At 38.3% G+C, this 27,280-nt stretch overlaps 2 protein-coding genes across 3 annotated transcripts in view; both read right to left on the reverse strand.

Annotated features, from left to right (window-relative positions):
* Positions 1 to 2,837: 2,837 nt before the first annotated feature.
* LOC107668713 (serine/arginine-rich splicing factor 4-like) lies at positions 2,838 to 11,805 on the reverse strand. Its single transcript, XM_016460685.1, has 5 exons — positions 11,589 to 11,805; positions 10,127 to 10,275; positions 7,263 to 7,372; positions 3,117 to 3,325; positions 2,838 to 2,907 (listed from the first exon to the last, which is right to left on the reverse strand). Exons 1-5 carry the CDS (start codon positions 11,693 to 11,695, stop codon positions 2,838 to 2,840), a joined length of 645 nt encoding a protein of 214 aa, XP_016316171.1. The 5' UTR covers positions 11,696 to 11,805.
* Positions 11,806 to 18,837: 7,032 nt separating this feature from the next.
* LOC107668719 (zinc finger protein ZFPM2-like) overlaps positions 18,838 to 27,280 on the reverse strand; it is a 52,991-nt gene continuing 44,548 nt past the window's right edge. Inside the window, exons 6-8 of one of the 2 annotated variants that reach the window (XM_016460692.1) lie at positions 23,663 to 23,869; positions 22,743 to 22,967; positions 18,838 to 21,296 (exon numbers count right to left, since the gene is read on the reverse strand). In XM_016460692.1, the coding sequence (XP_016316178.1) occupies positions 18,976 to 21,296; positions 22,743 to 22,967; positions 23,663 to 23,869 (2,753 nt within the window). In that variant the 3' untranslated portion in view covers positions 18,838 to 18,975. The remainder of the gene's footprint in view (positions 21,297 to 22,742; positions 22,968 to 23,662; positions 23,870 to 27,280) is intronic. The other variant, XM_016460693.1, reaches the window with a different exon arrangement.

Here is a 27,280-nt window from a genome sequence, read left to right on the forward strand (position 1 = left end):
GGTTGGGGTTAAAATAAAAAAAAAAAAAAAAAAAAAGTATCAATTATATAATGTTTCATATAGTATTGATAACTATTGACTTTTTTTTACCTTTACCTTTTTTAAAACAAAGTGCAATAAAAAAAGTTTCAATTTAACCACTGTATTTTTAATTTATCCAATTTATTAAGACAGACAACAAATAATTTTTTGTTTTAACAGTAAAACACAAAATAAAATTTAAACAAATATCGTCTTTGTTTATTCAGATTAAATAAGTCTTAAAGAAACTTTTGGCTTGTCTCCCGAGGCCACAGGAGGGTGCAATGAGTAAAATAATGCAGCGCATTAAATTGTCAATGCAATGAAATAACGGTCTATAAAAATGTGCATAACGTCTAAATTAACATAAATCAAATATAATTCCGTAAAATTGCATAAACAATTATGAACAAAACAGTATCATCTATTTATGCATTGCTCAATACAAAAATTGCATTTAAAAACATGACGCAGCGAAATGGAATAAACCTCCACAAATTCACAACATATTTTCTAAAGGTTTAAACTCTTAACTTTGCATGGCTTTCAATACATCTTGAGATGCAAGTACAGCAGTCATATTTGTCGGTCTAAAAATGTGCTGAATATGCGCTCTGTTTCGGTTTGGCTTGGTTTCAGTTTTAAAGGGGTGGTTGATTGCGATTTCACTTTTTTAACGTTTTTTAACAATTTTATCAACTAAATAGCTTAATCGCTCAAGAGCTACATTATCTTTCCATCAAGAAGCTGGAAACATTATTGTTTCTAAAGGAATTAAAGCCACAGCTTCACTGTTAATAGAGAAATGCCGCAAAACGGTGGTAATTCATACATACACAGCCTCTCGCTCTCTCTCTCTCATAAATGAAAACTTGATGAATTACACTTTTCTGAAAATAGAATAGTGGAGATCGCTAAACTGCAAGCTAACCAGTGTTTTCAGAAAGCACGCGGTGGTCCGCAGTGGAGAGAGACCGCGCGTACACAGGGTTGCCAGGTTGACAAAGATAAGTAGCACACTTAGCAGATATTTCTGTATTGCGCAAGTGGGAAGCTCTGTTTTGGGGATTACGTCTCTTTATATCAGGCAACCCCGGTTGTGATCCTCTGCGGCCAGATTACACCTTGTTGTAGCCTATAATATTATGCTCTATTCATTATTTTTTAGAAACCTTGCACTATTCTACTCCGTTTTAAACGTTGTTCTCGTATTCAAATTAAGCGCGGTCCACTGCTGCACACGTGCCACAATATCGATACAGGGACAGCTGTATCGATACTCGTATCGTCAAATCTCTGTGACAGCGAACACAGCACTAATAAGCAGTAGCATTTACAAATAACAGCATATCTAAAAGTATGAGACAACAACAAAAAACATAGGCCTACCCTTAAAAGCCATGCTTGCACAGGTTCTGCACAATCCTCTTCAATAATATCCTCTGCTTCTCAATCGGGCTCAAACTGATAAGCGATATTAACAACGCCGTTGTTTACAATACAACCGGAGCACATGCCACTGAGGTGAGGGGCGGGACGTTTAGACGCGCACTAGAGGCGGTTTAGCCAATCACAACACACTGGGCCAGCTAACCAATCAGAGCCCATCGCCTATTTCTGGGGGCGGGGCTTCATAAAAGCAGGAAATGATCAGCGCGTTTCTCAGAGAAGGGACAGAGCTGTGTGGAATAAAGGTAAATGTGAAAAATAATGCGTTTTAAAAAAAGATAAGCATTAACATGTTAGACTGCACCCCATAAACACAATCAAGCCTAGAAAAAAAAAACAGTGAACCACCCCTTTAACCTAATTTTCTCCACATTGAGCTTCTATATTTCTCTAATATCTTAAATGAATAACGCAGCAGCGGCGCGTCTCGTGGGTTAGACTAACAAAACATTAAAATGCAACAATGACACTTACATCATCACTGCATCTCGTGCGCCACTGATGACTCTCCCTGACACACACCTAACATTCGATTGCACTTTTTTTGCATTCAAATGCAAATTTGTATTTCAGATTCGACTAATATTTATTTTTTATTCACAATCTCTTCCTCACAGGCAGGCACAGCACTCATTTCATCAAGTGTTCTTGTGTGCTGTCTGCTTTAGGGCTGTCGCGATTTGTCGATTCTATTCGACTATTCAATTTTTAAAAATCCTCGACTTCATTTTGCCTGCGTCAACTAACCGGCAAAATACCGGAAGTGGTGCATTTCACGGACGAGAATCCATAAAACACATTATTAGACTGTTTTCCAAGGCCTCATGATATATTAAACCCGTTTAAAAATCATAATTAAGCATAACGATTTAATTAAATAATTATGTGAGATGCAGTTATAGGCGTGTAGGTTACGCACGTGCGTCTCACAGCGGCTCCGTTCACAGGAACTGCTATCATTTACATGTGTGGAGCGTCTCAAACTCCATCCGTGCATGTTGTTGTGAGTTTGGGTTTATTATAACGTTCATCTGGGAATGCAACGTGCGCCATTTCATAAGATTTGTAAGGTAAATCATTTATAAATCCACGCAAACACAGGAGAATACATCATTATCTCGCGGTTTCAAAATAAAATGATTTCAGTGATTTGGACTATGAGATGGACACTTGCTTCTGTTGTTTACACATTTCTAAGAATACTTTTAATAAAAGCTTAAGAAGGACTTCTGTATAATATCCTATGAAAGCATTTTATTGCACACAACCAACCAGAGCTTTAAATGTTTTCTAAAACAGAAAGTCATATTTTATTTCTCTTCAAGTTCACACAGTGGAAAACTGAAGTCTTAATTCACTTGAGTTGTCTACCTTGAGCGGCTACTGGTTCGGCTGTGGCTTCGGCTCCTGCGAGACCTCCTGCTCCTGGAGCGAGACCTGAGGGATGAGAGCAAGAAACTTTACACACACACACACACACGTGTTCACTGTGAAACTCTAAAGAAGCTTTTACTACAAGCAAAGTTCACTTAGCCTATTACTAATATCCTGACATCAAGTTGTGACATGCAAAGTCTTAGTTAACTATCAGTTAAATGTCTCCCACATTAGAACGTAATTCAATTCTAAAATTGATTTGTTTGCACCTGGAGGCGCTGCGAGAGTAGGAGCGGCGGCGTCTGGCACCAGGCCGGTCCTCGATGAGCCGAATCTTCCTTCCGTTGACCTCGGTGCCGTCCAGTTTCTCCAGGGCTCTTTTCATGTCCGAGTACTGCCTGAACTCAATGACCCCCTCGTTCTTGCGGCCCTTGTTAGTGTCTGCGTAAGTCACCTCACCAGCCTGACGCATGTAGTCCTGTGAATCCGTGACACGATAGTGACTCTCAAGAACAAATCACTGATCATGTTTACAGGACTGACTTCCTAAAGGCTTAAAGTACATAATAGTTTAACCCTTGTGCATCCTTAGGGTCTTTTTATTTTTTGGCTGTGTTAATGCAAAAAGCATGCATTTTGCCAAAATGTGTTTTTATTGAAATGTTAATATTTCACTATTATTTCCTTTCATAAATCTATTTTACAATACGCACAAAAAGATTATACTCAGGACCTTAAGGACAAAAATGTACCGACTGAAACCTATTAAAACAGCAATATTTAATCTCAATGCCATTTAAGCATAAACTCGTGCATTCTTTGTTTACAGGCTTTAATTTTGTTGGCAAGGCTTCAAAATTACACTATATATATTTTTTATTTTATTATTTTCCACCTGATGGCACCATTTTCTCAGGTTTGATCTACGAAGCAAATATTCGATTTTTTTTTTTCTGCTGGAAAAACAGGCCAGTTGAATAGAAACTATGTAATTACAATTATTTTGTGGGTGTATGGATTTCAGAGTGTAGATTGTATGCGTGTACTGAGAAATTTGTGTGAATGGTAGTTGTTTTTTTCTTCACGAAAAAAATAAATAAATAGATGCATCAAAATATTAAAGATGTTTCTAATCAATGACTTATCCAAGACTATAATAATCCACCCAAAATTCTGCTTGGCATTTAGTAAATGAAAAATGAACAATAACAGTGAGATTATGTAAACAAGCTGGTAGTTAAAGGGTTAAAATCCTGAAAAATTATTTTAGTACTTATGATCAGAACTGATGTTGGTAAACAAAATGTCAGTGAAAGCAGAAAAAAATATAACACTAATGACTAGGGATGTAACGATATCAAAAATCTCACGATACGATAATATCTTTATAAAGTCTACGGTATCAGGGCTCCAGACAAAACAAATCGAGTAAGGATAAGAATCCATATTAGTAATGATTATAAACGAGAATTGTTAACGATATTGCCAATATCCACACAGCTGACAGCTTTACCTGTTGTAGTTTGTTCAAGTTGTGCACTTTTACGCGCAACGTCTCCGTCATGTCGATCTCTCTCGCGCTGCACAACTGAGCTGCGTTTATCAGGTGTGTGTCAGCGCTGCTGTGCTGCAGAGATGAGGACTGTTTGAAACTCTTTTTTCCACTAAAACTTTGATGCGCATCGTCTCAGTTTAATACGTGAACATAACAAAAGATGTGATCGCAAAACAATCAGGAAAAAAGGCATTACATGCACATTTTTAAGTCATAACATGTAAATATATATAGTCGGCAGTGGCGACCTCCGCAAAAAAAAAAAAATAAACTCGCAAATTAATATTTTGGATCGCAAATGCGACCATTTTAGTCACAGACAATGACAATTTTGCACATTTTAAAATTAAATTATTCGAATGCACTTTTGATAGTTAAAAATTAAGAGCTCTAACCCATGATCTTAACTAAGAAAACTTCAGGAGAATGTCAGCGAATTGCTTATACCTGAACTTTAAAGGCAACTCAACCCTCTTTTTGTTTGTGATATACTGTTTCAGTCTAAATTACATTCACACTGGTGTTTTAGGAAGCCAAACAAATTAGAATATAATAACGATAACAACAACTTTATATTAGTTATTCCTATACAGTAATAGCCATATATTGTAAAACAATTGCACCGTAAAATAAATGAAAATTAATATTTCATAGGTATATTATTTTTGCTTTACACTACAGTAGGGAAATTACAATACTTCTTTCCTAATTTCTACACTTGAAAGAGATATTTTGAATTTGGACTGCAGTAGCATTACCCATTTAAACCACTAGCTGTCAGCAATTCATGCTGCACCTTTAAGCTTATATTTTGACGGAAAACTCCAGCTTCAGTGAAAACAGGCTTACAAAAACGTGTCTCACTGCAAATCTAGTAAAATGCAGTAATCATCTGCTGTGAAAATAACTGGTGGTGGTTCCCAAACACGCGGTAAACTCACAGCACATTCATTGTGATAGGATGATGGCGAATGATTTGCAGATCCTGAGCACCAATGACAAACATCTAATCTTGTCAAATGTGTGGTAAGTACTGCCGCTCCATAGTATAGAGTCCTTGTGATCGCCAATCTCAAAAGTGAAAGTGAAAGTAAAATGAGCGCGCGCAATCAAAAGCGATTTCAATATGCGGCTCCCTGATGCCCGCAATTTATATACAGTCGCCTATACTTACCCAACGATATAATTGCGAGAAAAGTATTGAAATATATGTTTATCCTCCCATCTCGTAGGCTATTTATTCCCTTTAGGGTTTCTGTAGTACACTTAATTTCCTTTCCGAACACGGAACTGGAATGCATTGAATTGCGGGGGGGGGTTAATCACGGTGTCAGCTTAACATCGTGATGTCTGTCAGCCATCAGCGATGGACGATGGCATCGTCTATCGGCCCAACCCTAATTCTGAGCCGCGGAAAACACCAGATCATGAGCTGATCGCCTGAACGGATTGTGCGCTTCGCTTTGAAATGCGCAGCGAAAACAGACTTGATGAAGGGATTAAGCCATATTGTGCTTTCGGTTTTAGTTCCTTTGACAGATACTGTGCCAAAGCATAATGGCCCAAAACACAACTATAAAGACCTTTTATGTTAGAATAAGATTAAATATATTTGAAAAACTACACTTTTTGCCCACAAGACAATATCGTAATAATACCGTTACATCCCTACTAATGACCTTTGTTTAACACAGACATTTTTATCCTTTAAGGACCTCAATGTATCTTAAATTGATGCACAAGGGTTAATACAGAGGGAGAAAAGAAGTGACTTGGCTATTGGCAGCCATAACATGCAACAATAATAGTAAGGCTTCCCTCAGCAAACATAACACTTAAAGGCCTTTTCACACTGAACGCGAAATTTGGCGCGATGACGCTTTTGAATCGAAATAATAGATCCCTATGGGACTATTCACACCAGGCACAATCATTCGCTCCGCGATGAAACGGGCTGTCCAATTACATTTGAGCTTAGATCACGTGTCTGGAGCAGCTGCTGTTGCACAAAAGGGTGAGAGTAGTGGCGCTGTTTCGAAAACCAGTGTAAACAAATAACACAGAAGAAGAGTATTCTGAGAGAGAAGAGGAGTTCTTATCCGAGAACAGATTTATTCTCACATGTTCTTAATATAATTTCTATTAATTCTCCACTGAATTATGTGATCTGGAGAGCACTGTCCATTTTCTTCCATGTGTGTGAGTGTTACACGAGTCAGAGCGCGTTCACTCTCTAGATATTCCGTATTAAAAAAATAAATAAAAATCAAGGGAAACATTTTTCTACACATGAAATATGAAAGCAAATAGACATGTGACTTAAATGTAGTATGACGATATATTTTCTGTAAGTGTTTTGTATGCAGCTCATGGTATTTTTATAACAATAAAGGATGTTTATAACAATAAGCAGTGTGGCGTTATTAATCTATAGATCACAATCAGTTACTACAAGCACTCGATGATGGTTTAAAGTGGGTTTTAAGCAAATGCATGAATAATTACATACATTTTCAAGTGTAGATTGATGCTAATTGTACCTCTACACATATTTTAGGATGTATTCTTGTAAGCATTACAGATAGTTTGTTTCTGACGTAGAACCAAACTTTATTTATCCTAATTTAATGCTGTCGAGCAGCGGACGATTTTAAATCCATGTACGATATGAGATGCATATCGGAGGAAAAATGCATTGCTGGTCGGCGCCACCTAGCGTGCAGGCGTGAATCAGCAGAAGGCGATCAATCGCTTCGCGCTCGGTGTGAAAGCTCAGTTCGTCTGCGATTCGCCTCGCCTTCTCGCTCAGTGTGGAACGGCCTTAAGACTAAAAACGTGAAACTAAAAAGTGTTTCTGTACCTTCAGGTCCTGCCAGCTGCAGCGACTGGAGAGATTTTCCACAATCAGCCTGTAATCTGTGCGAGTGGGTGGGCCGAACCTTTCCCCTCCTCCACGACCATACCGACTACCTTCAGAGTGACGAGAGTAAGATGCACAGCGTTCAGGAAAGGAAAAACACAACAGAGTCTCCACACTGGCCTTTAAGACTCTGTGGATTTCACACACATTAACACTTAAAGACAGCAATAATCTACAAAAAGCTATGAAATTATAGAAAAGGTCAGTTTTATATATGGTTTAAAAACTGAGCTTACTTCAACTAGAGCACAGTAATGTACAAACTGAATTTTAAGTTTTAGAATCACATGAGAGTGAGTAAATGACAATCATTTTTAGGTGAACTATCTTCTTCAAGAACTGAAAACATTCCACCAAATAACATACTTACGCTGTACTTAAGAGATTAATTATTTGGGGAAAGGGAAAATGTCAAAAGAAACGAAACCAAAACACCTAAAAGAGCTCAAACCACATCTCCTAAACCCCTTGAGATCCTCACCACCCGGCTTAATGGGAAAAGCGGTCCTCTTTCACATTGGCTCGCTTTAATGGTCTGCCCAGGGGCCCAGGGAAGGGGGACACCATGGCCAGCAAAAGGGGCAGGCGGTCAGACTCTTTTAATAAAACATTGAGTGTTAAATTTCTAGCTTTGACATTATAAGTTATTCCATTTATAAATAAATAACTTAATCATTATATTGCAACCGTTATAATCTGCATATAGTGAAGCAGAAACTACAATACTCAGAATTACTAGCTCATTAAGGTGATTCTTCATTTAGGGACACTTGAGAGAGCTTACTTGAGATAAATCCTTTTTTTAAATTTGAGATATTCTTGTATGGACAGATACAAGATACTCCCAACTGAAGAATCACCGATCAGTAATATTCTAAAGATTACCACTCATACAATTTCACTCCCTAAAAAAGTTCAACAGAAACTGTATATGTAGTAAGGTTTGGAATTTAAGGGTGCGTTCACACTTGTAGTTCGGTTCGTTTGGTTCATTTGGTCCGGACCAAAAAGGAAAATGATACATTTGGTCCTGGTCCGCTTAGCGTTCACATTGGCATTTTTGACAGCGAACCTAAAGGCATAGTGATGTGTTCACAACCTGATTGGTCGGCTGGAATGACGTATATATCGTGACGGAACAACTCACCGAACACCCCAAACAAAAGGTGCGTTAGACTTAAAGCGGCCATCCATTAACTGATCGGTCTGCTCAGCGCCGCTTTAAGTCGAACACACCTAATGCCGTCTGCTGGACTAAGTGCGCTCATTCTTGCGTGTACATATTGTATTTTCACCACCTGCAAACTCACGAAGAGCTCATAAAAGGCACTTTACCTCACCGTTGCTCCACATTTGCCCTCTGCTCATTTTGTTTTGGTTACACCGCGTCGTCCAATCATGTCGCATAGCGTCGCATCTTGTCATTACTTCCTGTTTTTGGTTCGTTTAGAAGTATTTGGTCCGTGTTGCGTTCATATATCAATCGAACCGCACCAGAGTTCGTTTGGAAGCGGACCGAGACCCATCTTTTCAGCGGTCTCGGTCCGCTTGTTTGGTGCGCACCAGGGTTCGGATGGCAGCGTTCACAATTACTCGAACAAACCGCACTAACAGAGCAATCGAACCAGGCTTCGTTTTAATCGAACCAAACATGACAAGTGTGAACACACCCTAACATACAATTTTCAGGCTTCTCATACAGAGACTGGACACTCTTAACGGGACAGTTCACCCAAAAATGAAAACGTGTAGACCAATGAGCTAGTGATATGTGCATTTATGCAGAAAGATTAACTGATGAAGACTAGTTTCTTCACTTTGCATGCTTAAGGCATGGAAAACAACCATGTTTCACATCATTATTGGGTGCTTTAATAATATAATTGTGTGTGTGTGTTACATCATTGCGTGTTTATGTAAACAAACTAGTGAACTGAACCAGTTCATTGAAACGAATGGTCTGAAAGAACCAGTTTGCGGAAAAGAATCAGATTTCCCTGTTGCCTGAGGTTATGGATACAGTTAATAATGTTGTAAATAATGTTCAATTACTTGCACAGGATGATCATTTCACTTCATAAGACCTCAATATGTCGTCAGGAGCCACAGGCAGTAATTGATATGCTTTGTAATAGGGCTGCACGATAAATCGCATGCGATATTTAACGTGCATCTTATCAGTAAAGCCGGTTCTGTAATCAGCGGTAAATCTCCATCACCTGCGGGCTTTCACATTGAGTAGCATTAACTACACAGAGCCGTTGTTCACTGATGAGCTGCGCAAAAAATCGCGTTCATATATGATCATGGTTTTGCGCAGCTCGTCAGTGAACAACGGCTCTGTGTAGTTAATGCTACTCAATGTGAAAGCCCGCAGGTGATGGAGATTTACCGCTGATTACAGAACCGGCTTTACTGATAAGATGCACGTTAAATATCGCATGCGATTTATCGTGCAGCCCTACTTTGTAATGTCAAATACAGGCAACCACTGACTTACACTTAACGAAACAAGGACCACGACTTCAGCTAAAAATCTTTACTGTTCTACTGAAGAAGAAAATGACAGCTACATGGCAGATGGCGTAAATTAACAGCACATTTTTATTTTTGAGTGAACTATTCTGGTATAAGGATGAAAAATTATAACGGGCATGTGGAGCACCAAACTCTCCATTTGAGAAGCCTGAAAATATTCAGTGTTTGTACAATTCAACTTCAACCAAAGAAAAAGATGTTCCTATGACACATAAGTAGTTTTTGGTATATGGTATTGTGGAAGAGCGAGTAAATGAGTGTCTTACTTCTTCCAGATCTGCTGCCAGTGCCACCATCGCGCCGCTGTCCTATGGTGTGCTCCACAATCACTCGCTTCCCACACAGGTCTTTGCCGTTCAGATCGCACACAGCGTCATCTGCATCTCGGGGGTCATCAAACTCCACAAAGCCATATCTGAAGAGATGGAGAGATTTATGATATAACAAACACAAAATCCAGCCGTCTCTAATCATCAAATCAGACTTTTCAGATATTTAATTAAATTTTTAAAGACATCTGTAAATGGCTAGATAAGTAAAATGTTCTGTTGTACTGATATATTTGTTACCCTGGAGCACAAAACCAGTCATAAGTAGCTCGGGGATATTTGTAGCAATAGCCAACAATACATTGTATGGCTCAAAATTATCGATTTTTCTTTTATGCCAAAAATCATTAGGAAATGAAGTAAAGAGCATGTTCCATTTAGATATTTTGTAAATGTCCTACCGTACATATATCAAAACTTAATTTTTGATTAGTAATATGCATAGCTAAGGACTTAACTTGGACAACTTTAAAGGCGATTTTCTCAATATTTAGATTTTTTTTTTTTTTGGCACCCTCAGATTCCATATTTTCAAATAGTTTTATCTCACAAACCATACATCAATCGAAAGCTTATTTATTCAGCTTTCAGATGATGTATGAATCTCAATTTCAAAACATTAAACCTCATGACTGGTTTTGTGGCCCAGGATCACATTTCCTAATGAAACAGCAAGTTTAGGCACGAGTTCTCAAAAGCTTCGTACCTTTTTTCTTTAGCTCAGCCATTATTTACACCGTTGCGCTTTCATATAGGCCTACATATTTTTATGAACAATACAATTCAATCAAATTACACAAGCAAGCACATAAAAAAGCACTAACGGCGTACAGAGGGTTAAAAGTTGAAACGCTAGATAACATGAACTCCACACGTTGCGTAAAACCTGACCATCGTGCAACTAGAACGCGGCTTTCATTAATATTCTCATATTTTCACTCAAATTGTTGATCATATCATTTGTAAAAAAATAAAATAATAATAAAAAAATAAATTTAAAAAAAATCTAAATATAAGCATTTTCACCAGGGCTTTAGACTTTTGGACCCTACTGTATTTATAAAATAAATTAAATGTCAACTAGATTTCATTTTTAGTGACTGGAGCTATAAAAGGCAAAAGGAAGCACTCAATCGAGGCCAGCCTGGAAACAATGGAGTTTAGCCTGGTGGGCTAAAACCGCTAAAACAAACCTGCTTTAAAAACACGGATTAAACTCCGATTTTATATTTCCAAACACATTTTTATGCGCAAATCATTATCAGGGCTATTTAATCCATTCTGGAGCTCTCTTTTGAATCGTGTGGAGCAAAAGAAACAAGAGTTTATCCTTCTTAAAGACTCAATCGCTGCTTCGCCTGCACATTCAGTTCGCTCGAGTAAAGAGAATATCACATACCCGTTTTTCAGGTCTACTTCCAGTATCTTCCCATAGCCTTTAAAAAACCTTTCTACATCTTTCTCTCTGGCGCGATAGCTCAATTTTCCCACGTAAACTCGAGACATTTTCCCGGTGCAGCAGCTCGGCGTGGAGAGTCAGCAACAAGAAGACATGCGAGAGTCAAAGTAAGAGTCCCGCATTTGGTGTCCTCCAGAATAAAAGTCCCAGCGCTTGTTGTGATTGTGAAAACACCGAACAGCTGCTTCTTCTTCTTCTTCTTTGGTGTTTATTGGCGGTTGGCAAACCAACTTGTAGGTGCATTACCGCCACTGATTGGACTGGAGTGTGGAACAGAATACGTGCTTATGGGATTGACATAGTGCGAGAAGAAGAAAAAAAAACATTATTCATTTTATTAATAATAAAATAAATAACTAAAATAAAATAAAAAAATAATAATAAAAAAAATAAAACTTTTTAAAATTATTTTACTTAACTTCGTTTCTTTAATAAACTTAATGATGTAATCATATATAGCCTTTTCCCCTAGAATACCAGTTATAGAGAAGTCTTTGTGATCAACCTTCTTTAATGACTGAATAAAATGGCATCTTTCTTTGTTGTATTTCCTGCAATGAAGCAGTACATGTATTCCGACCCCTACGGAATCCACTCTGATAAGGAACACCGAACAGCTGCTTAGAAGTCGTTGCTTTAATTTTCTCGCTGACCCACTTTAATCCTTAAAACTAATTTAATTATTTAACACTCTTCATGAAAAAAATATTCTTTTTCGAAATTGTCAAAACACTGCACAAGGAGAAAAGGTGCTGTTTATTTTAAATAAAGTGTGTGTTCATACCAATACATTGTTAATTTATAAACAAAAAAAGTCTATTTATGGTTTAGCCTATATCATAAATATCATTTCATAAATAAAAAATAAAAAAAATCATGTTCTATTATATAAATTATAGGCAGCTATCTTAAAATAAACTTCCTGGACTCCAGAACAACATAAATACTGTTTCTTTTATTCGGTTGCTAATGGTTGAAATGATTCGCAGTTATGCACAAACCTATTGCAATATTGCACAAATGTCATGCATGTTTACAATGCAATGTCATCCTTTATTAAATATATGAATAAATGACTTGATTATGAAGCATGTGTGTGGAACGAAATACACTTTTTTATCGATTCCAGTGTGAATTGTTTTGCAAAGATTAGTCATTATCACATGCACTACAACCATCAAAGTTGGCTAAGTGAAGATTTTGACAATACACAACCTGACAGCCATGACAATAGTCAAGCGTGACACAAAACACATCTTTTAAATACTCGGATTAAGAGAAGCTGTCTTTGTCTTAAGCCACAGTATGATGAAATTGCCTGGCAAATGCATAAATGTAAATTGCAAAGAAAAGGTTAAATCAGGCCCATGGAAAGACAGGGCCGCAGGAGTCTGGAAACAAGGTTTTCACTGCATCAGCAAGTCCAGTAATAAAACTTAAAGACATAAGCGACTGCATAAGGACCCTGTGTCCACCAGGGGGCCCCATGCCGTGTGTTCAGATGAGGTTTACTTGTGAGTCGTGTCTCCTCAAGTAGCGACTTGTTTGAAGTTGTACAGAATTTGTTCACTCTTCTTGCAGCTGAAACCCACTGGAGAGCCATTTTCAAAGATCATGCTGATATCACATCTACAGGTGAGGGAGAAAACTAAAGATTGAACAGGACTGAAGCCCAGTCACTCGAAAGAGGATCCTTCAGATTTCAGGGCCCGTATTCACAAAACATCTTAAGTCTAAAAGTAGCTCATATCTCGTCAATTTAGGAGAAAATCTTAAAAATAATGGGCGTCACTCCTAAATTTTGCTCTAAGAGTATTTCACAAAGCGCTGTAGCACTAAAACTAGCTCCTAAATCTGTGAAAGGTTAGGAGTAGTGAAGAGGACTCCCAAGTCACTAAGACCAAGCCACAAACTACTCTAAAATGGCTGTTGCCGGCAATCTGCCTCGGAACGTAAATATTTTAGAAATATTTGACGATAATGAGCTTTTTTAATGTATCACCTTTGGTTTTGGAGGTTATTCCAACTCCAGATTTTCCTTTGATTAGGAAACATCAATGCAACATCATCTTTAAAGGAAAAAGAGTCCTTGTTTTCATTAACCAGTTGGACAAGAAGTAACAGCTGTGCTTGCGTCCAGTTTGATTTTCTTTTACATTTGCACGTCTTACTATCAGCCATGATTATTCTACTCTGTTAATTGAAAGGCTGTTTATATGCATAGTCACTAATTGTTTACGGGAAGCATAAGCACACTTAGCCTGCATTTTAAAATCTTTCTTTGAATGTGGCAATTAACATTTTTATTTTAAAATCTTTATTTGAATATGGCAACATAACATTGCGCTTTGCAATATTTCTATGAATAAATCTCTGACAGAGACTATCAGCCAATCACTGTGTGCATAGTTAGTAAGCATGCTGACATCATCCATAGTAACGAGGTCAACCCCGCCCCCTTTCTCTTAGCTTAAAGGAACACTCCACTATTTTTGAAAATAGGCTCATTTTCCAACCCCCCTAGAGTTAAACAGTTGAGTTTTACCGTTTTCGAATCCATTCAGCCGATCTCCGGGTCTGGCGGTAGCACTTTTAGCTGTAGCTTAGCATAGATCATTGAATCAGATTAGATAACTTTCTAACTTTCTAAATAACTTTCACAATCTTGATGCTCAGATATAGGGTATGCCAGCAGCTTTGATTGGAAAGACCTTGTCATGGAACTACTTGCATTATAAAGGCATATGTGAGTTATATGCAAACCTTTAGGTAGCTATTCACATTCCATGTACTCTGCCAGTGACAGTGGCATCAAAGCTCTAGCTAATAAAAACTGACCTCAGATCCTCAACGGCACAAGAACGTCTGAGTGCTCTTGCCATAATTAGCATCAGTCATGATGTTGGCAGCCAGCTGTCCTGTGATGATGTAATACATGACTTTGCAAGCAAAAAGGCAAGACAGGCAAGAATTTAGGCCTGGGCAACAATAGAGCTTTCCTTGATGGCATAATTCACTTTACTCGGTAACAATATCTTGTTCAGTTCAGTTGTGAAATGTCGTTTTGTAAACTATTTAGTTATTTTTATTATCTGTAATTGGAAAGTTTGTGTGCTTTTTTTATTTGCTCTCCACGGTCTTAGGATTTTATTTGAAATATTTATTTATTAATTTCACCTACGCACGTTGTGTTTGTCATTATCATGGTTGTTTAATAATTTATGAATAATGGAATTAGTGTATTGTGTCTAAACACATATAACTAAGTTAAAAAAATTAAAACACAACATTGTAACAACACATAACTTATTGTTAATTTGACATATTATCCCTATTACGGTTGTCTGATGTAGTCTGTGTCAGTGAAAGACGAGTATATTGTGGCCCATCTTGAAATCTGTTTAGGGCCCCCAAAATGCTATAGGGTCGGTCCGGCTTTTTTGTCTTTGCCACAGTATAAAAACTATCAAAAAGTATCAGTAGCATATGTCACATTCACTCTCCTAATTAAAACAGTATCTACTGTATATATTTCAAATGCTAAACAATGGCAACTTTACAAAGAATCATACAGTTTCCGCAGAGATGGCAATGAAGCAGTCTACATAAATGCCTACATCAGGACACATTTTACCCCACTTAACATCATTAGACATTTTTTTTCTAATGTAATTTGATCATTATGCAGTCACATGAATCAAGTGTTTTGTATAGAAGGAGAGTTTTAATTATTTCTTATCTTATTCTCCTGTTCTCAGGATAGCTGTACGACAGCTCAGCTGTGTCTTGCGTCAAGAAGGTCAAGGTTTTTTACAGCATCATTGGTCACTATATGTTAAAATGCGAAAATGAATCATAAGTAGAAATTTACACCAGCTCAGGTTTTCTCTGTGTGAATTCACTGTTGCGTTTCAGTGATGTTCTGGCATGTGCTCATCTCAAAAGAGCCTAATGTCTCTTTTATTTGACATATTAATTTCAGGTTTTGTCTCTCCTAATGAGCTGGTGACCTGAATCAGGTGTGTTTGTTTAAGGAAACACTTAAAACGTGTAGTGTTGAGGCTCCAGGACAGGGTTGAGAAACACTGGTGCAAGCGATTATCACAGTAGTTGACATAACTAATTAAACTTTTACAATCTGCTGTGGATTTGAGAGAAAACATCTGAATGCCATTACGTTTGTTATTTAAGGATTTAAAAATGCAGCAATGATGCTTCAAGCGTTCAGTCAAATGTATTTATCTGCTTTTCTTGCAGGAGCTGACTCTATCTATTTAAAATGTAAAGATTTCTTGTCTTGAATCATAACTAAACACTAGGTGGTGCTAGTTCATTTGGCCATAAACACTCCTACTGTCCTAAATATTGCATATAGAGTTTTATAAATATTCAATAGGTTCTGAACTGAATATATATGTTAATGATTATCTATCTATTTATCTATCTATCTATCTATCTATCTATCTATCTATCTATCTATCTATCTATCTATCTCTAATCCATTACTGCTGAACTGAGATGAATTTTTTTTTATATTTATACCACAAAGTATTTCCTACATTTATGGAATTTCTTTTGGTACATATGCATAGCAATACATATGTTGACAATTTAATTTTTTTGTAGGAAAGATCAAGTCATTCATGGCAAGTGTAAACTCTTCTCCAACTAGACTTCAATAAACATTTGCTTTTGGGGTCCAAAAAAAAGTTACCCTTATTAATCTATTGCACAATTTCCTTAAATGCACAGCTTTGAATATTTGTGGAACACGTAGAAAGTATACTTCATAAAATTAGTTTCAATTTATAAATGAAATATATTTTTATTTTTGTACTTAAAAAAAAAAGGTAACACTTTATTTCGATAGTCCACTTTAGACATTCTATTAACAGCAAGTAACTTTGCAACTACATGTCAACTAGCAGTTAGTAGAGTATTAGTAGACTGTCTGCTTAATATCTTCTAACACTTTCTTTGTCAACTTATTCTACTAACCCTAAACCTACCCTAACAGTCTACTCTGAGAGTTAGTAGACATGTAGTTGCAAATTAATGAGAATTAGTTGACATGTAGTTGCAAAGTTACTTATAGTTAGTAGAATGTCTAAAGTGGACTATCGAAATAAAGTATAACCAAAAAAAACTATCCAGACCAAGAACTAAACCAAACAGAGCAACATAAATACACAGACTTACTGAGGGAGAAAACAAGCAACAGGTGGAACTAATCAATTAACCAATGAGTAATAATGAATAACACAGGTAAAGAACTAAATTCATAAGTGATAAGTGATGCGGTATTATAAAAATTGCATTCTACATACATTTTAGTGAGAATGTCTGTGAAAGATTGATGTTGCACCTCTAAATATGATCATGTGAAATATATATAAAAGACATTGTCCATAAGTACATTCATTGTAGTAAGCAGGCCTACCTTGTTGTGTAGCTCAGAAGTTCCCAACCACATTCATTTCAACACACAAATGTTTTTTATACTGTTGCTGCGTGTTGTTTTTTAGACTGCCTGGAAGAAGGCTTTGACTCCCCGGAAGGTGATTTTAGAGTGATTCTGAATCAGTTTTGAAAACCATTCTTCACCAGAATGTGATTGGATTAGTTTTGAGTACCAGTTTGGCAGATTTTGTTACGCAGACCTGGCAACCTCATTCAAAGTATACAAAAGACTTTCTGTATAGAAAACAGGTGGCTTTTAAACAGGAAGATTTGGTTGCAGTAGGGGATTGAAAATGGTGATTTCTATTCAACCATTTAAAGACGGTTTACTGCTTATTATTCTCTTTAAAGGAAAGGTATATTTAAATCATAACTAGCATTAGGTGGTGCTAGTGCTTGTACGTTTGGCCATTCACACTCCTACTGTCTATAGCAGTGGTTTTCAAACCTCTCCATGAAGTACCCCCAGCACTGCACATTTTGTATGTCTCCTTATATCTGACACACCCACTTCAGGTCATGCAGTCTCCACTAATGAGCTGATGAGTTGAATCAGGTGTGATAGATGAGGGAGACATACAAAATATGCAGGGCTGGGGGTACTCCAGGACATATTTGAGAACCACTGGTCTATAGATATTGTCCTGAACTAAATATGTGCAGTAATGATAAAAAAAAGAGATGATACATAGCAAATTCATTGCCACTGCTGTCCTGAGATTAGAATTTTAATTTTTATGTCACATAAAATAAAATTTCCCACATTTCTGGAATTTCATTCCATACAGGTACATGCATAGCAACACATTTTGACTTTTTTTTTCTTTTTTTGAGCAGATTATTATTATTATTATTATTTTCTGTAGGAAAGATTACAACAACTCATCCATACCAAGTGTAAACCCTTCTCCAGCAAGACTTTAGTAAACACTTCACACAGACGATTTCTGGGGGTCCAAGTAAAAAAGTTACCCTTTCATAATACTGCTTTAAATAATGTTTCATCTTTTAAAAAGTATTGCATTAGAAGCCAAATATTTTTAAAAAAGAGATAACGAATCAACAAACACACATACAGGTCACTTTTTAAGAAGAGTTCTGCATTGACAAGAAAAACATATGGAAGTATAAAGAAACATCAAGGACAAACTAGACTCTACATGTATTGACAATTATTAATTCAGAAAACTTGATTGCCATATTTAAGGATATGTTGACACATTAGTCGGACAGAGGTTACTCCATTATCTGTAGATTTTTCTTTTTAATCAGTTTCTACCATTCATGTGGCTTCTTTCTGTAATTGTAAAAGAAACATTAAAGAGAACTTTTACAAACCTGTTTTTCATCTCGGATCTGCATTTTATTTTTAGAGCTGCAACTATTATTAAATAAATAAATACATAAAAAACACAAAAAACTATCAACGCACAGTATTCCCAACAAATATTTTAAAAGGTTCTAATAAATGACTGTAGGATAAATCTCCTGATTTGATTGTCCTCCTGCTGCTGAGTACACCAGCATGGAATCGTAAAAATGTCTTATGTTGTTGACCACAAGGGGAGAAACTGGTGCTTGTGAAAAATTTAATATGTCCACTTTAAAGAAGAGGGGGCAAATGGTCACTTTTAGTCATCAAAAACAAAAGTAAATTTGAATCCATTGTCCGATTCAAAACAGCAGGGCCATCATCAAGGGGGACAACTGGGTAAGTTGTCCTGGTGTCTTTACATTTATTACATGTTTAGGGGCTTGGGCCCGCCTTTATAATGTCCCGGGCCATGTGAATTCAAGATGTGATGCTGGTTAACAGCTCTAACTTTTATACTGCTGTGGACTAGATTTAAGACATGGTGCAGGTCCACTATGTCACATGCTCTGCTGTGTGTGATGAGCAGTAGAACTTCTTGTGTGTTATAAAGTTTGAGAGGTTGTTGAACTGGATGTCACATGGACGGCAGTACTTTACGTTACTTGTGGTGGCAATGGACCCATTCAACACTCTTTTGAAGCTTGTTGAGACTTCCTCAGTCTTTAAAGATGGCACCAGCATTGTGCTTTCCTTACAGTTGACGGGACTGTCTGCATGGCTCTCCGGTGTAGGGGAGCCATGTTGTTTATTTCCAGCATCTTTCATCTTGTCCTCAAGGTCAAGATTGTCCTTTAAGGATGAAGACTTGCTCTGATTCTCAGGGTCATCTGTGCTAAGATGGCTACCATCAGGCATCGGCTGGTCTTTTTCGCCCTCACTGCCCTCATTTGGACTCTGCCTCCGTTCGCTTTGTGAGACCAGCATCCCTGTAGCGTAGTCAGTGGCTTTGATTTCATAGTAAGGCCAGATTTGCTCATCGGGTCTCATTTTCTTAGCAGGACTTGGGTAACCACCAGAGGGCTGAAACACACTCCTCATGTCAACTTTGACTGGGATTTGTTGTTCCTCACTGGAAGCTTGGATGTCAGAAGTTGCATTTGGATGCTCAATCTTTCCATGTAGAGCTGGGAGCTCAAAGAGGGCACTCTCTAAAAGGGTGCTAGTATTTCTAGGACCTTCCTTTTTGATGCTTTTGTTCTCAGCGGAAGTGTTTTGCAAAATAGTACCTGGGCAGAAGTTCTGTTTGTGCTTGAGATAGTCCTCAACTTTGTTGAAGCTTATCTTGCACACAACACACTCATGATAATCCATAAGTCCTTTAGAGGAAACCGAAGTGTTGCCAAACTGTGGCATGCATTTTTTACTGAGATCTATAGGTGCATCACCTTCTTCCTTGAGGATTGTATTACATTTTGATACAAGAGCTGATTTTGAAACTGTCAATGAAGCCTCTGGATATTTGGGTACTAACCCCTGGATCATGTTGTATCTCTGATGGTCCCTGAAGCTATCCAGTGTGTCCTTTGACATGTATGGACCTCCTATAGTGGGCATACCAAGAAATGATGGCATACCCATAAGAGGCATTTGTTCTTGTTCAGGAGTCGCCAGCTCATATGCCTTTCTTCTTTTACGAGGACGTACTGTCTTCTGATTGGCTGCTCCTTTATTGTTTGCGTGTTTAACTTGAGGATCATGCCGAGTGGCACAGTAATACTGCTTGTGCACCATGTAGTTCTCATGTCGACTAAAGGTGATCTTGCAGGCGTCGCATGTTGTGCGGTTGGGGTCCGTTTCGGTGGGTGGCATTTTCTGGTTTTGTAAATCCAGCTGTGTACCATTTGGTCTCTCCTGTGCACCAGATGGAGTTGACGCTTTTTTAACTTGCACCGACAGTTCATCTGTCACTTTTCCACCTGCAATGGGATTGCAAGGGTTAGGCTCATGCCCTTTCACTTCAGAGGGATGGCCGGCATTTAGCATAACAGCTAAACTAGCTCCGATTTTCGGGCTTACAGTGCCTGCTGGTTTATCCAGAAGTCCAGGGAAGTTATGTGGCTTGTGTGTGTTTTCCCATCGACTGTTGCAGTAGTGCTTCTTGTGCACCAAATAATTATTAAGGTTATTGAAGGTGATATTGCATTCAAAGCATGTTGCCCCTTTTGGCACAAGTGTGCTGTACATGACTGGAGGGTAAGAATTTCCCCTGTGACGTAACCGGCGATGGACTAACTCTGACATTTTGGCCAGTATCTCAGATGCTTGCGGGCCCACCGTAATATCCCGTGAGAACGGGGCATGTGGTATGAAGGGGGGTAAGGGAAATGCAGGAGGCAGGTGGTGTTGAATGGGTGAAGAGGCTAAACGGGGACTGGAAGGTTCTGACTTTACTCTGGAGTATGAAACACTAGTCTTGTTTCCTGAATTTCCCTCACCCTTAGTGGATGTCTGGATACTTTCCGTGCTTTCCAGCTCTGACATTTTAATTATATCACGTTGTACTGTGCTTTCCTGAAGGTCTTTCGTGTTTGCATTAGTTCTGACTTGCTGAGGACTGCCTGCAGTGCTGCTAGGAGAGTTATCAGCTTTGTCTTCTTTGAGTTTGTTGACCGTACAGCTATGTCCATGCAGCTCCTGGTGTTTGACCAGTTCTCTGGGGGTTTGGAATGTGAAATGGCAGTGACCACATCTCAGGCCGGTTTGGGACAGATGGGAGAGGATGTGGTACTGGAGTACCATAAGGGTTTCTGCAGTGTAGTCACAAATTGTGCATTTCAAGGTGCTTCCAGTGGTTATCTCATCTAACTTGAGACCTTGATAAACAAAAAGAAAGCAGAAATGGTGTTAATGAGCAACATTACAATACAAAGTTGAGTCTAACCAAGGCTCCTCTACGCTGAGTCATGGTGCTTGTGCAGATAACTTTAGCTGAAATACAGTTTGGAACATTTCCTGATCGTCTATACCAGGGGTGCCCAATCCTGTTCTTGGAGGGCCAACATCTTGCAGATTTTATTTCTAACCAGCTCCAAATCGCTTACCTGGAAGTTTCTAGTGAGTCTGAAGACCTTGTTGAGCTGGTTTAGGTGTGTTTAATTAAGGTTGGAGCTAAACTCTGCAAGACCTCGGCCCTCCAGGAACAAGTTTGGACACCCTGCACTATACCCATAATTCCCTGTCCTCTCTATACTGAACTACCAAAAAACACCTCAAACCAGCCTAAGCTGATTTAGCTGGTCTTGCAGACTGACCATGTGACACGTGCCCAAAACTCATCTAAAACCATCAATCAGACCAGGGGTGTCCAATCCTGCTCCTAGCCAATGTCCTGCAGAGTTTAACTCCAAACAGCTCCAACAAACTTGCCTGGAAGTTTTTAGTGGGTCTGAAGACCTTGATTAGCTGGTGTGTTTAATTAGGGTTGGAGCTAAACTCTGCAGGACAATGGCCCTCCAGAAACAGGTTTGGACACCCCTAAAGCCCAAAGTATACTTCGTCCATCCACGTTCCACACTCTGTTCGTGTGATGCAATTTTAATCATCAGAAGTGTCCGTGGATTATCCGTGCACAACAGCGCATGCGCGAGATGACTGTTGAGAGTCTATTAGGTGGTACTGTGCATGTGTCGAACTTTTCCATGCGTGCTCAACTACATTTGAGTATACTTTGAAAGCTGTGTATACGCGGCTGTGCACGAGATGGAACGGAACACGGAAAGTTAAATATTCCCGGACCTTAAACTAGACCAGGGATAGGCAACGTTGGTCCTGGAGTGCCACAGTCCTGCCGAGTTTAGCTCCAACCCTAATCAAACACACCTGAACAAGCTAATCAATGTCTTCAGGATTACTAAGGCTACAGGGTCAGTGTTGCCAATTTAGCTACTTTGTAGCTAGATTTAGCGACTTCCCCGCCCCTTTTGAGACTTTTTTCAAAAGTTTAGGGACAAATATAGCAACTTCTTGGACAAACCTTATCTAAGTTCTCATCTTGCCCACTGATCTACAACTACGTTCATCTTTATATAGATCAGTGAATTTGCCATTGTGATGTCATCTAGTGACATTTAGCTACCAGTTTTAGCTACTTTCAATTGAAAGCAGTTGGCAACACTGTACAGGGTTGAAGCTAAACTCTGCAGGACAGCGGCACTCCAGAACCAAACCAACCTGACCAGACTAGTTAAACAAGTGTGTCTTTCTTATTTGTGACTGGTCAAATGGTTATCTGAAAAAGAATGTCTTCTTGGTCTACTCACTGTTATGTGTGGATAAGTGCATTTCCAAGGCATGCGAGCCTGCAAAGCTCATATTGCATTGGGGGTATGTGCAATTGCGGAGCATTTGATGGCTGATATTGGTGTTTTTCTCTGCCACCATCTCAGGGTCCCTTTGTCGCCCACTGCAGTAATACATAAGGTGGGCCTGGAGGTTTCTTTCACTCCGAAACCAGATGCCACACGCCTTGCAGGGGAAGATGTCTTCTACAAAGACAGAAATGGACACAAGCATATCCATATTGTATTATCTAAAGCTTGTGAAAAGCCAGCATCTAAAATTGCAGAAGTTAAATACAATGGGGTCAAGAAATCTGAGACCACTAGAAAACTGCTTCTATTTTACTTTTTTGTCATTTTATACAAAATTGATTAGTGACCTTGAAATAGTGCAGAATCTTAAATATTTCTTATTTGTTTTATAATATACTTTTCTGTTTTGAAAAGTTCCAAAATCCTACATATTTGTCCAGGTTTAAATGCTTTTGAGCAGTTCACAACAGAAAGCATTATTCAAATAATATAACAAATACTATAAAATAAATTCTAAAAATATTAGGCTCAAGAGCACATCAGTCCCAGATGGATGCTGGGATACAATATATCTGTAATTTTGATTATACAGTAAAGGGATGAACCACATAACTCAACCCTATAGACCCCATCAATGCAAATGCACTGTTGCACATCAAATTCTTGTTAACTATGATTAGAGAATGGAAGAGGGTAAATATCTAATTCTTGCAAAACTGAAGGTCAGCCTCGACCCTTGGTAATTCTCTTATCCATGGCAAACATGCACATCAGAGCTGTGATGACTCTTTGACATGGATTTCCATTTTTAACCAAGCACATTAATCAGTCTATCCACTGTGGCAGAGGCCTGATAATGCAGCACTCACTGTTGATGATAGCGCCGGGCAGTATGGACGCCATGGCTGCTTGCTGAGGAAGGAGTTGGATGCCGTCCAGCTGTCGGGCCGGGTACATCACTTGACCGTAGGGAGTTTGGGCTGGTGTTTGAAGATGTGAGTGCAAATCCACCACACAGGCTGCAAGTTCGTCTCCTTCCATGATGTTTTTAGTTGTGGAACACCACACATGTCCTCCTGTGAGAAAAAGCAAAGTTTGTATTTAATAGAGTATTTTAAAGGGATCATGAACTGAGAAACCAAAATTCCCTGAGAGGTCATTGTACTATAAAAAACATCCTTTAAGTTTCAGAACTCAAAACTTTGTCGTTAGTCTAAAAACAGCTTATATTGAAGGCAGTCTGCCAAACCACATCTTGTGGAATGTTCTACTCTATGATGTATAATACTGTGGCTAAGCTCCACCTCTGCAGAAGAAGATTGACATCACTGTCTGATTAGCCCTGCCCACCAATTTTTGCATGCAGTTTTTACGAGAGAAGCGAACACACAGGTCAACGCAGAAACTAAACGATAAAGATTTTTCATTTTTAATGAAGAACCAGACCACGTCAGTAAGAACTTGGTCTTTTGTTCACTTAACTTTACCACGGATTCGTTTACAAACAAGGTACAATTCGACGTGGGATTTTCAAAAAGACAAACTAAAAGACGATGCTGTGCCGACTATATTGGATCCGACAGTAATGTCGCACACAAGTGTGAGTAATTGTTTTCATTGGGTGGTCGCTATTGCTTTGTCTGTTAACCAGATCGTTTGATATGTACTGAGTATTTATGCGGTTTTAGCCTAAATCACTGCAGTCCATCTGTGAAGGACATAGACTGTCAATCATACACAACTGTTAGCCAATCATAGCAGTGGGCGTTTACTTCCGAGTCTACAATCTGCCACACCTATTCAAACAGAGCGATCTGATGAGAGGGGTCAAAAACAGGACAGAAAATAGCGTATTACTTCTAAATTGTGTTTTATTTTTTATGTAAAAATCTTGATAACATTATAAGTGGACCTCAGAGAACAGTACAGAATAAAAAACAGAGACAGTTCATGACCCCTTTAACCATTTAAAGAAAGTTATTTATGCTATCTGAGGTCCCTTGGAGACTGAACGAGGGAAAGAGTTTGACAAAAAAAAAGTCTTTTTTTTCCATTTTGTTTGGATCCCATTGACTTCCATTGTGTATGTGTGTGTGTGTGTGTGTGTGTATATATATATATATAATCCAGATGAAAATGAACAGACCTTGAAGTGAAATATTTGAGGATTATAAGGATTATATTTTGTTTATGCCTAACAATAAATCATAACTGGTGTGTTCTACTTGTCATAAAATTCACTCAGAGAACAATTTTTTGTTGCAAATAATTTTTTTCTGCCAGTGTGGTATCAATGCAAGACCTCACAAACTTGTTTTTCAGAAACAGCAGTAGTAAGCTTCTACTTTTATCTATTTTCTACTAAATACACAGAAATCAGCATAGTGGAAAATAGAAACATAATACTTTTTGAGCCCACATAGAGCACGCTGTCCTACACAAGAATGCATTGCTTTGAAGCCGCAACAAACAAGTGAGGGACAAGTGTATTACCGAAGACGCTGCCGCTAAAGAGAATGGACATCTTGGATAAAAGTACAGCATTATCAAATTGAAGGGCTGCGGATGAAACATTCCACTGGAGTCCGCAGAACAAACTCATTAGCCAGTTAAAAAGAAGAGGAGTGCTTTGTGACTGAGATAACATTTATCTGTCTAAATGACGGACTTTCAGTCTGCGCGTCATCTTCCATTGAGGGGATTAAAGTTTTAAATATGACTATTTACAAAAGTCTGGAACGCAAGATAACAAGAAGAGGCATGATATGCCAGCACTAAATGCTAGAATTAGGACGTGGACTAATTGGGGAGTTGGACAATGAGGATGAAGTTCACTCAATGCTACCTTTCAAACATGTGTGAGTGCTCTCCGACAGCATGTCGAAAGAGAAAAAGTGACCTGTGATGTGCTGTCATGCCTCCCGCGGAGGAATGCTAATTGCATGTGCTTGGACGGGACTTTTGGTATTGTGGGTCTGACATGAGGAACAGATGTTCATTCAATAAAACAGATGTTCCAATGCAATTGTGGTTTTGCATCAGTACAAAATTATTCATAATAATTCATTAATATCTTAACAGCCACTTGAAACAATAGTACAATTTCAGGTACATTTTTGATAATTTGTTGATGACACTGACAAAACGACGTCACCAGTTTTATTAACTGTTGTTACTGGTATTTTGTAGATACTACAGTTACCATGGTGCATACTTATAAAGGACAAATAACATAAAAATTGCAGTTTGCAACAATCCTCAAACAAAGATAAAGCAAAATAAAAGTGTCGTTTAGCCTCTGCAGCCTGTTCTTGTGCCTTTGCTATTTTAGTTCTGGCAGTGAAACAGAGCAATCTGTCTGACCAGTGTTTATTTTGGCACGACACACTGTGGTGAAGACAATGAGAGGTTTAAATGCAATGCATGTGCGTCTTTCCTCCCTCTCTCTTTTATCCATGAATTCAAGCAAATGTTTATATCTGTCAATGAGTTTCTTGCTCATCAAAGCTGGAGAGAAAATAAGAAAGCTTTATAGTGTTTGAGCATCCAACATGACTAAAAAAAATTAAGTTAACGGCTAAAGGGAAACTGCATAGCAATAGTATTTTTGGAGAATGTACTGTACAGTGCTGTATGGGCAGACGACTGTGGTCAGGCTTCGTTTAAATGGTGCTTTCTGAGGAATCTGTGTAAGGAACACAGCATAACTGTCAAGCCTTTGCAAAGGCCACTAGGGCATTTATGGTAGTTTTGTGGCAGACTGACAACTGCTCATGTGCATAGCTTGTGTCTGTACCAGATGGAAAGGTGAAGAGATAACTCGCTCTACCGACATCTGTTTATCTTCATTTTATTTAATACCTTCTTGTTTGTGACCTGAGTTGGATGCTTACTTATGTACATTTTTTGTCTCACTCGATCCCCATGTATGTGGACGAGTGTGTCGGCATGTGAGGCGTTTTATTAAACTCGGGGAAAAGACGCCATCTTCTCGTCTCCTGTGCATTATTAGGACCACACAGTTTTCCTATGTGGGCTGTTGAACATTTCAACTTGGTGTTAAACCTTCACCACAAGGTGGCGATGTCCTCACCTTTGAAAGCAAGGTCTCAGAGGATCATTGATAAAAGTTGGATTGCTCCTCTGTTAAATACTGTTTGTTTCTGTCAGTGCTGCAAATATTAACTGGGATTAGTTTTACTTTTTATTTCAATATACACATATGCATTATCTCATAAATGCATATGTATACATACATATAGGCCTACATAGTGTGTGTGTGTGTGTGTGTGTGTGTGTGTGTGTGTGTGTAAGGAGGAAATATGCTAGCTGTATTTCAGCCAGAAGAAATATCTTGAATAATTCAGCATCCATTTTATTCAATAATAATAATAATAATAATAAATATTATAATTATCATGATCATTCTTATTATTATTATCACACACACACACACACACACACACACACACACACACACCCACAAA

The sequence above is a fragment of the Sinocyclocheilus anshuiensis genome, unplaced genomic scaffold, assembly GCF_001515605.1.
Source record: "Sinocyclocheilus anshuiensis isolate Anshui unplaced genomic scaffold, SAMN03320099.WGS_v1.1 scaffold108, whole genome shotgun sequence".
NCBI classification, from domain to species: domain Eukaryota; kingdom Metazoa; phylum Chordata; class Actinopteri; order Cypriniformes; family Cyprinidae; genus Sinocyclocheilus; species Sinocyclocheilus anshuiensis.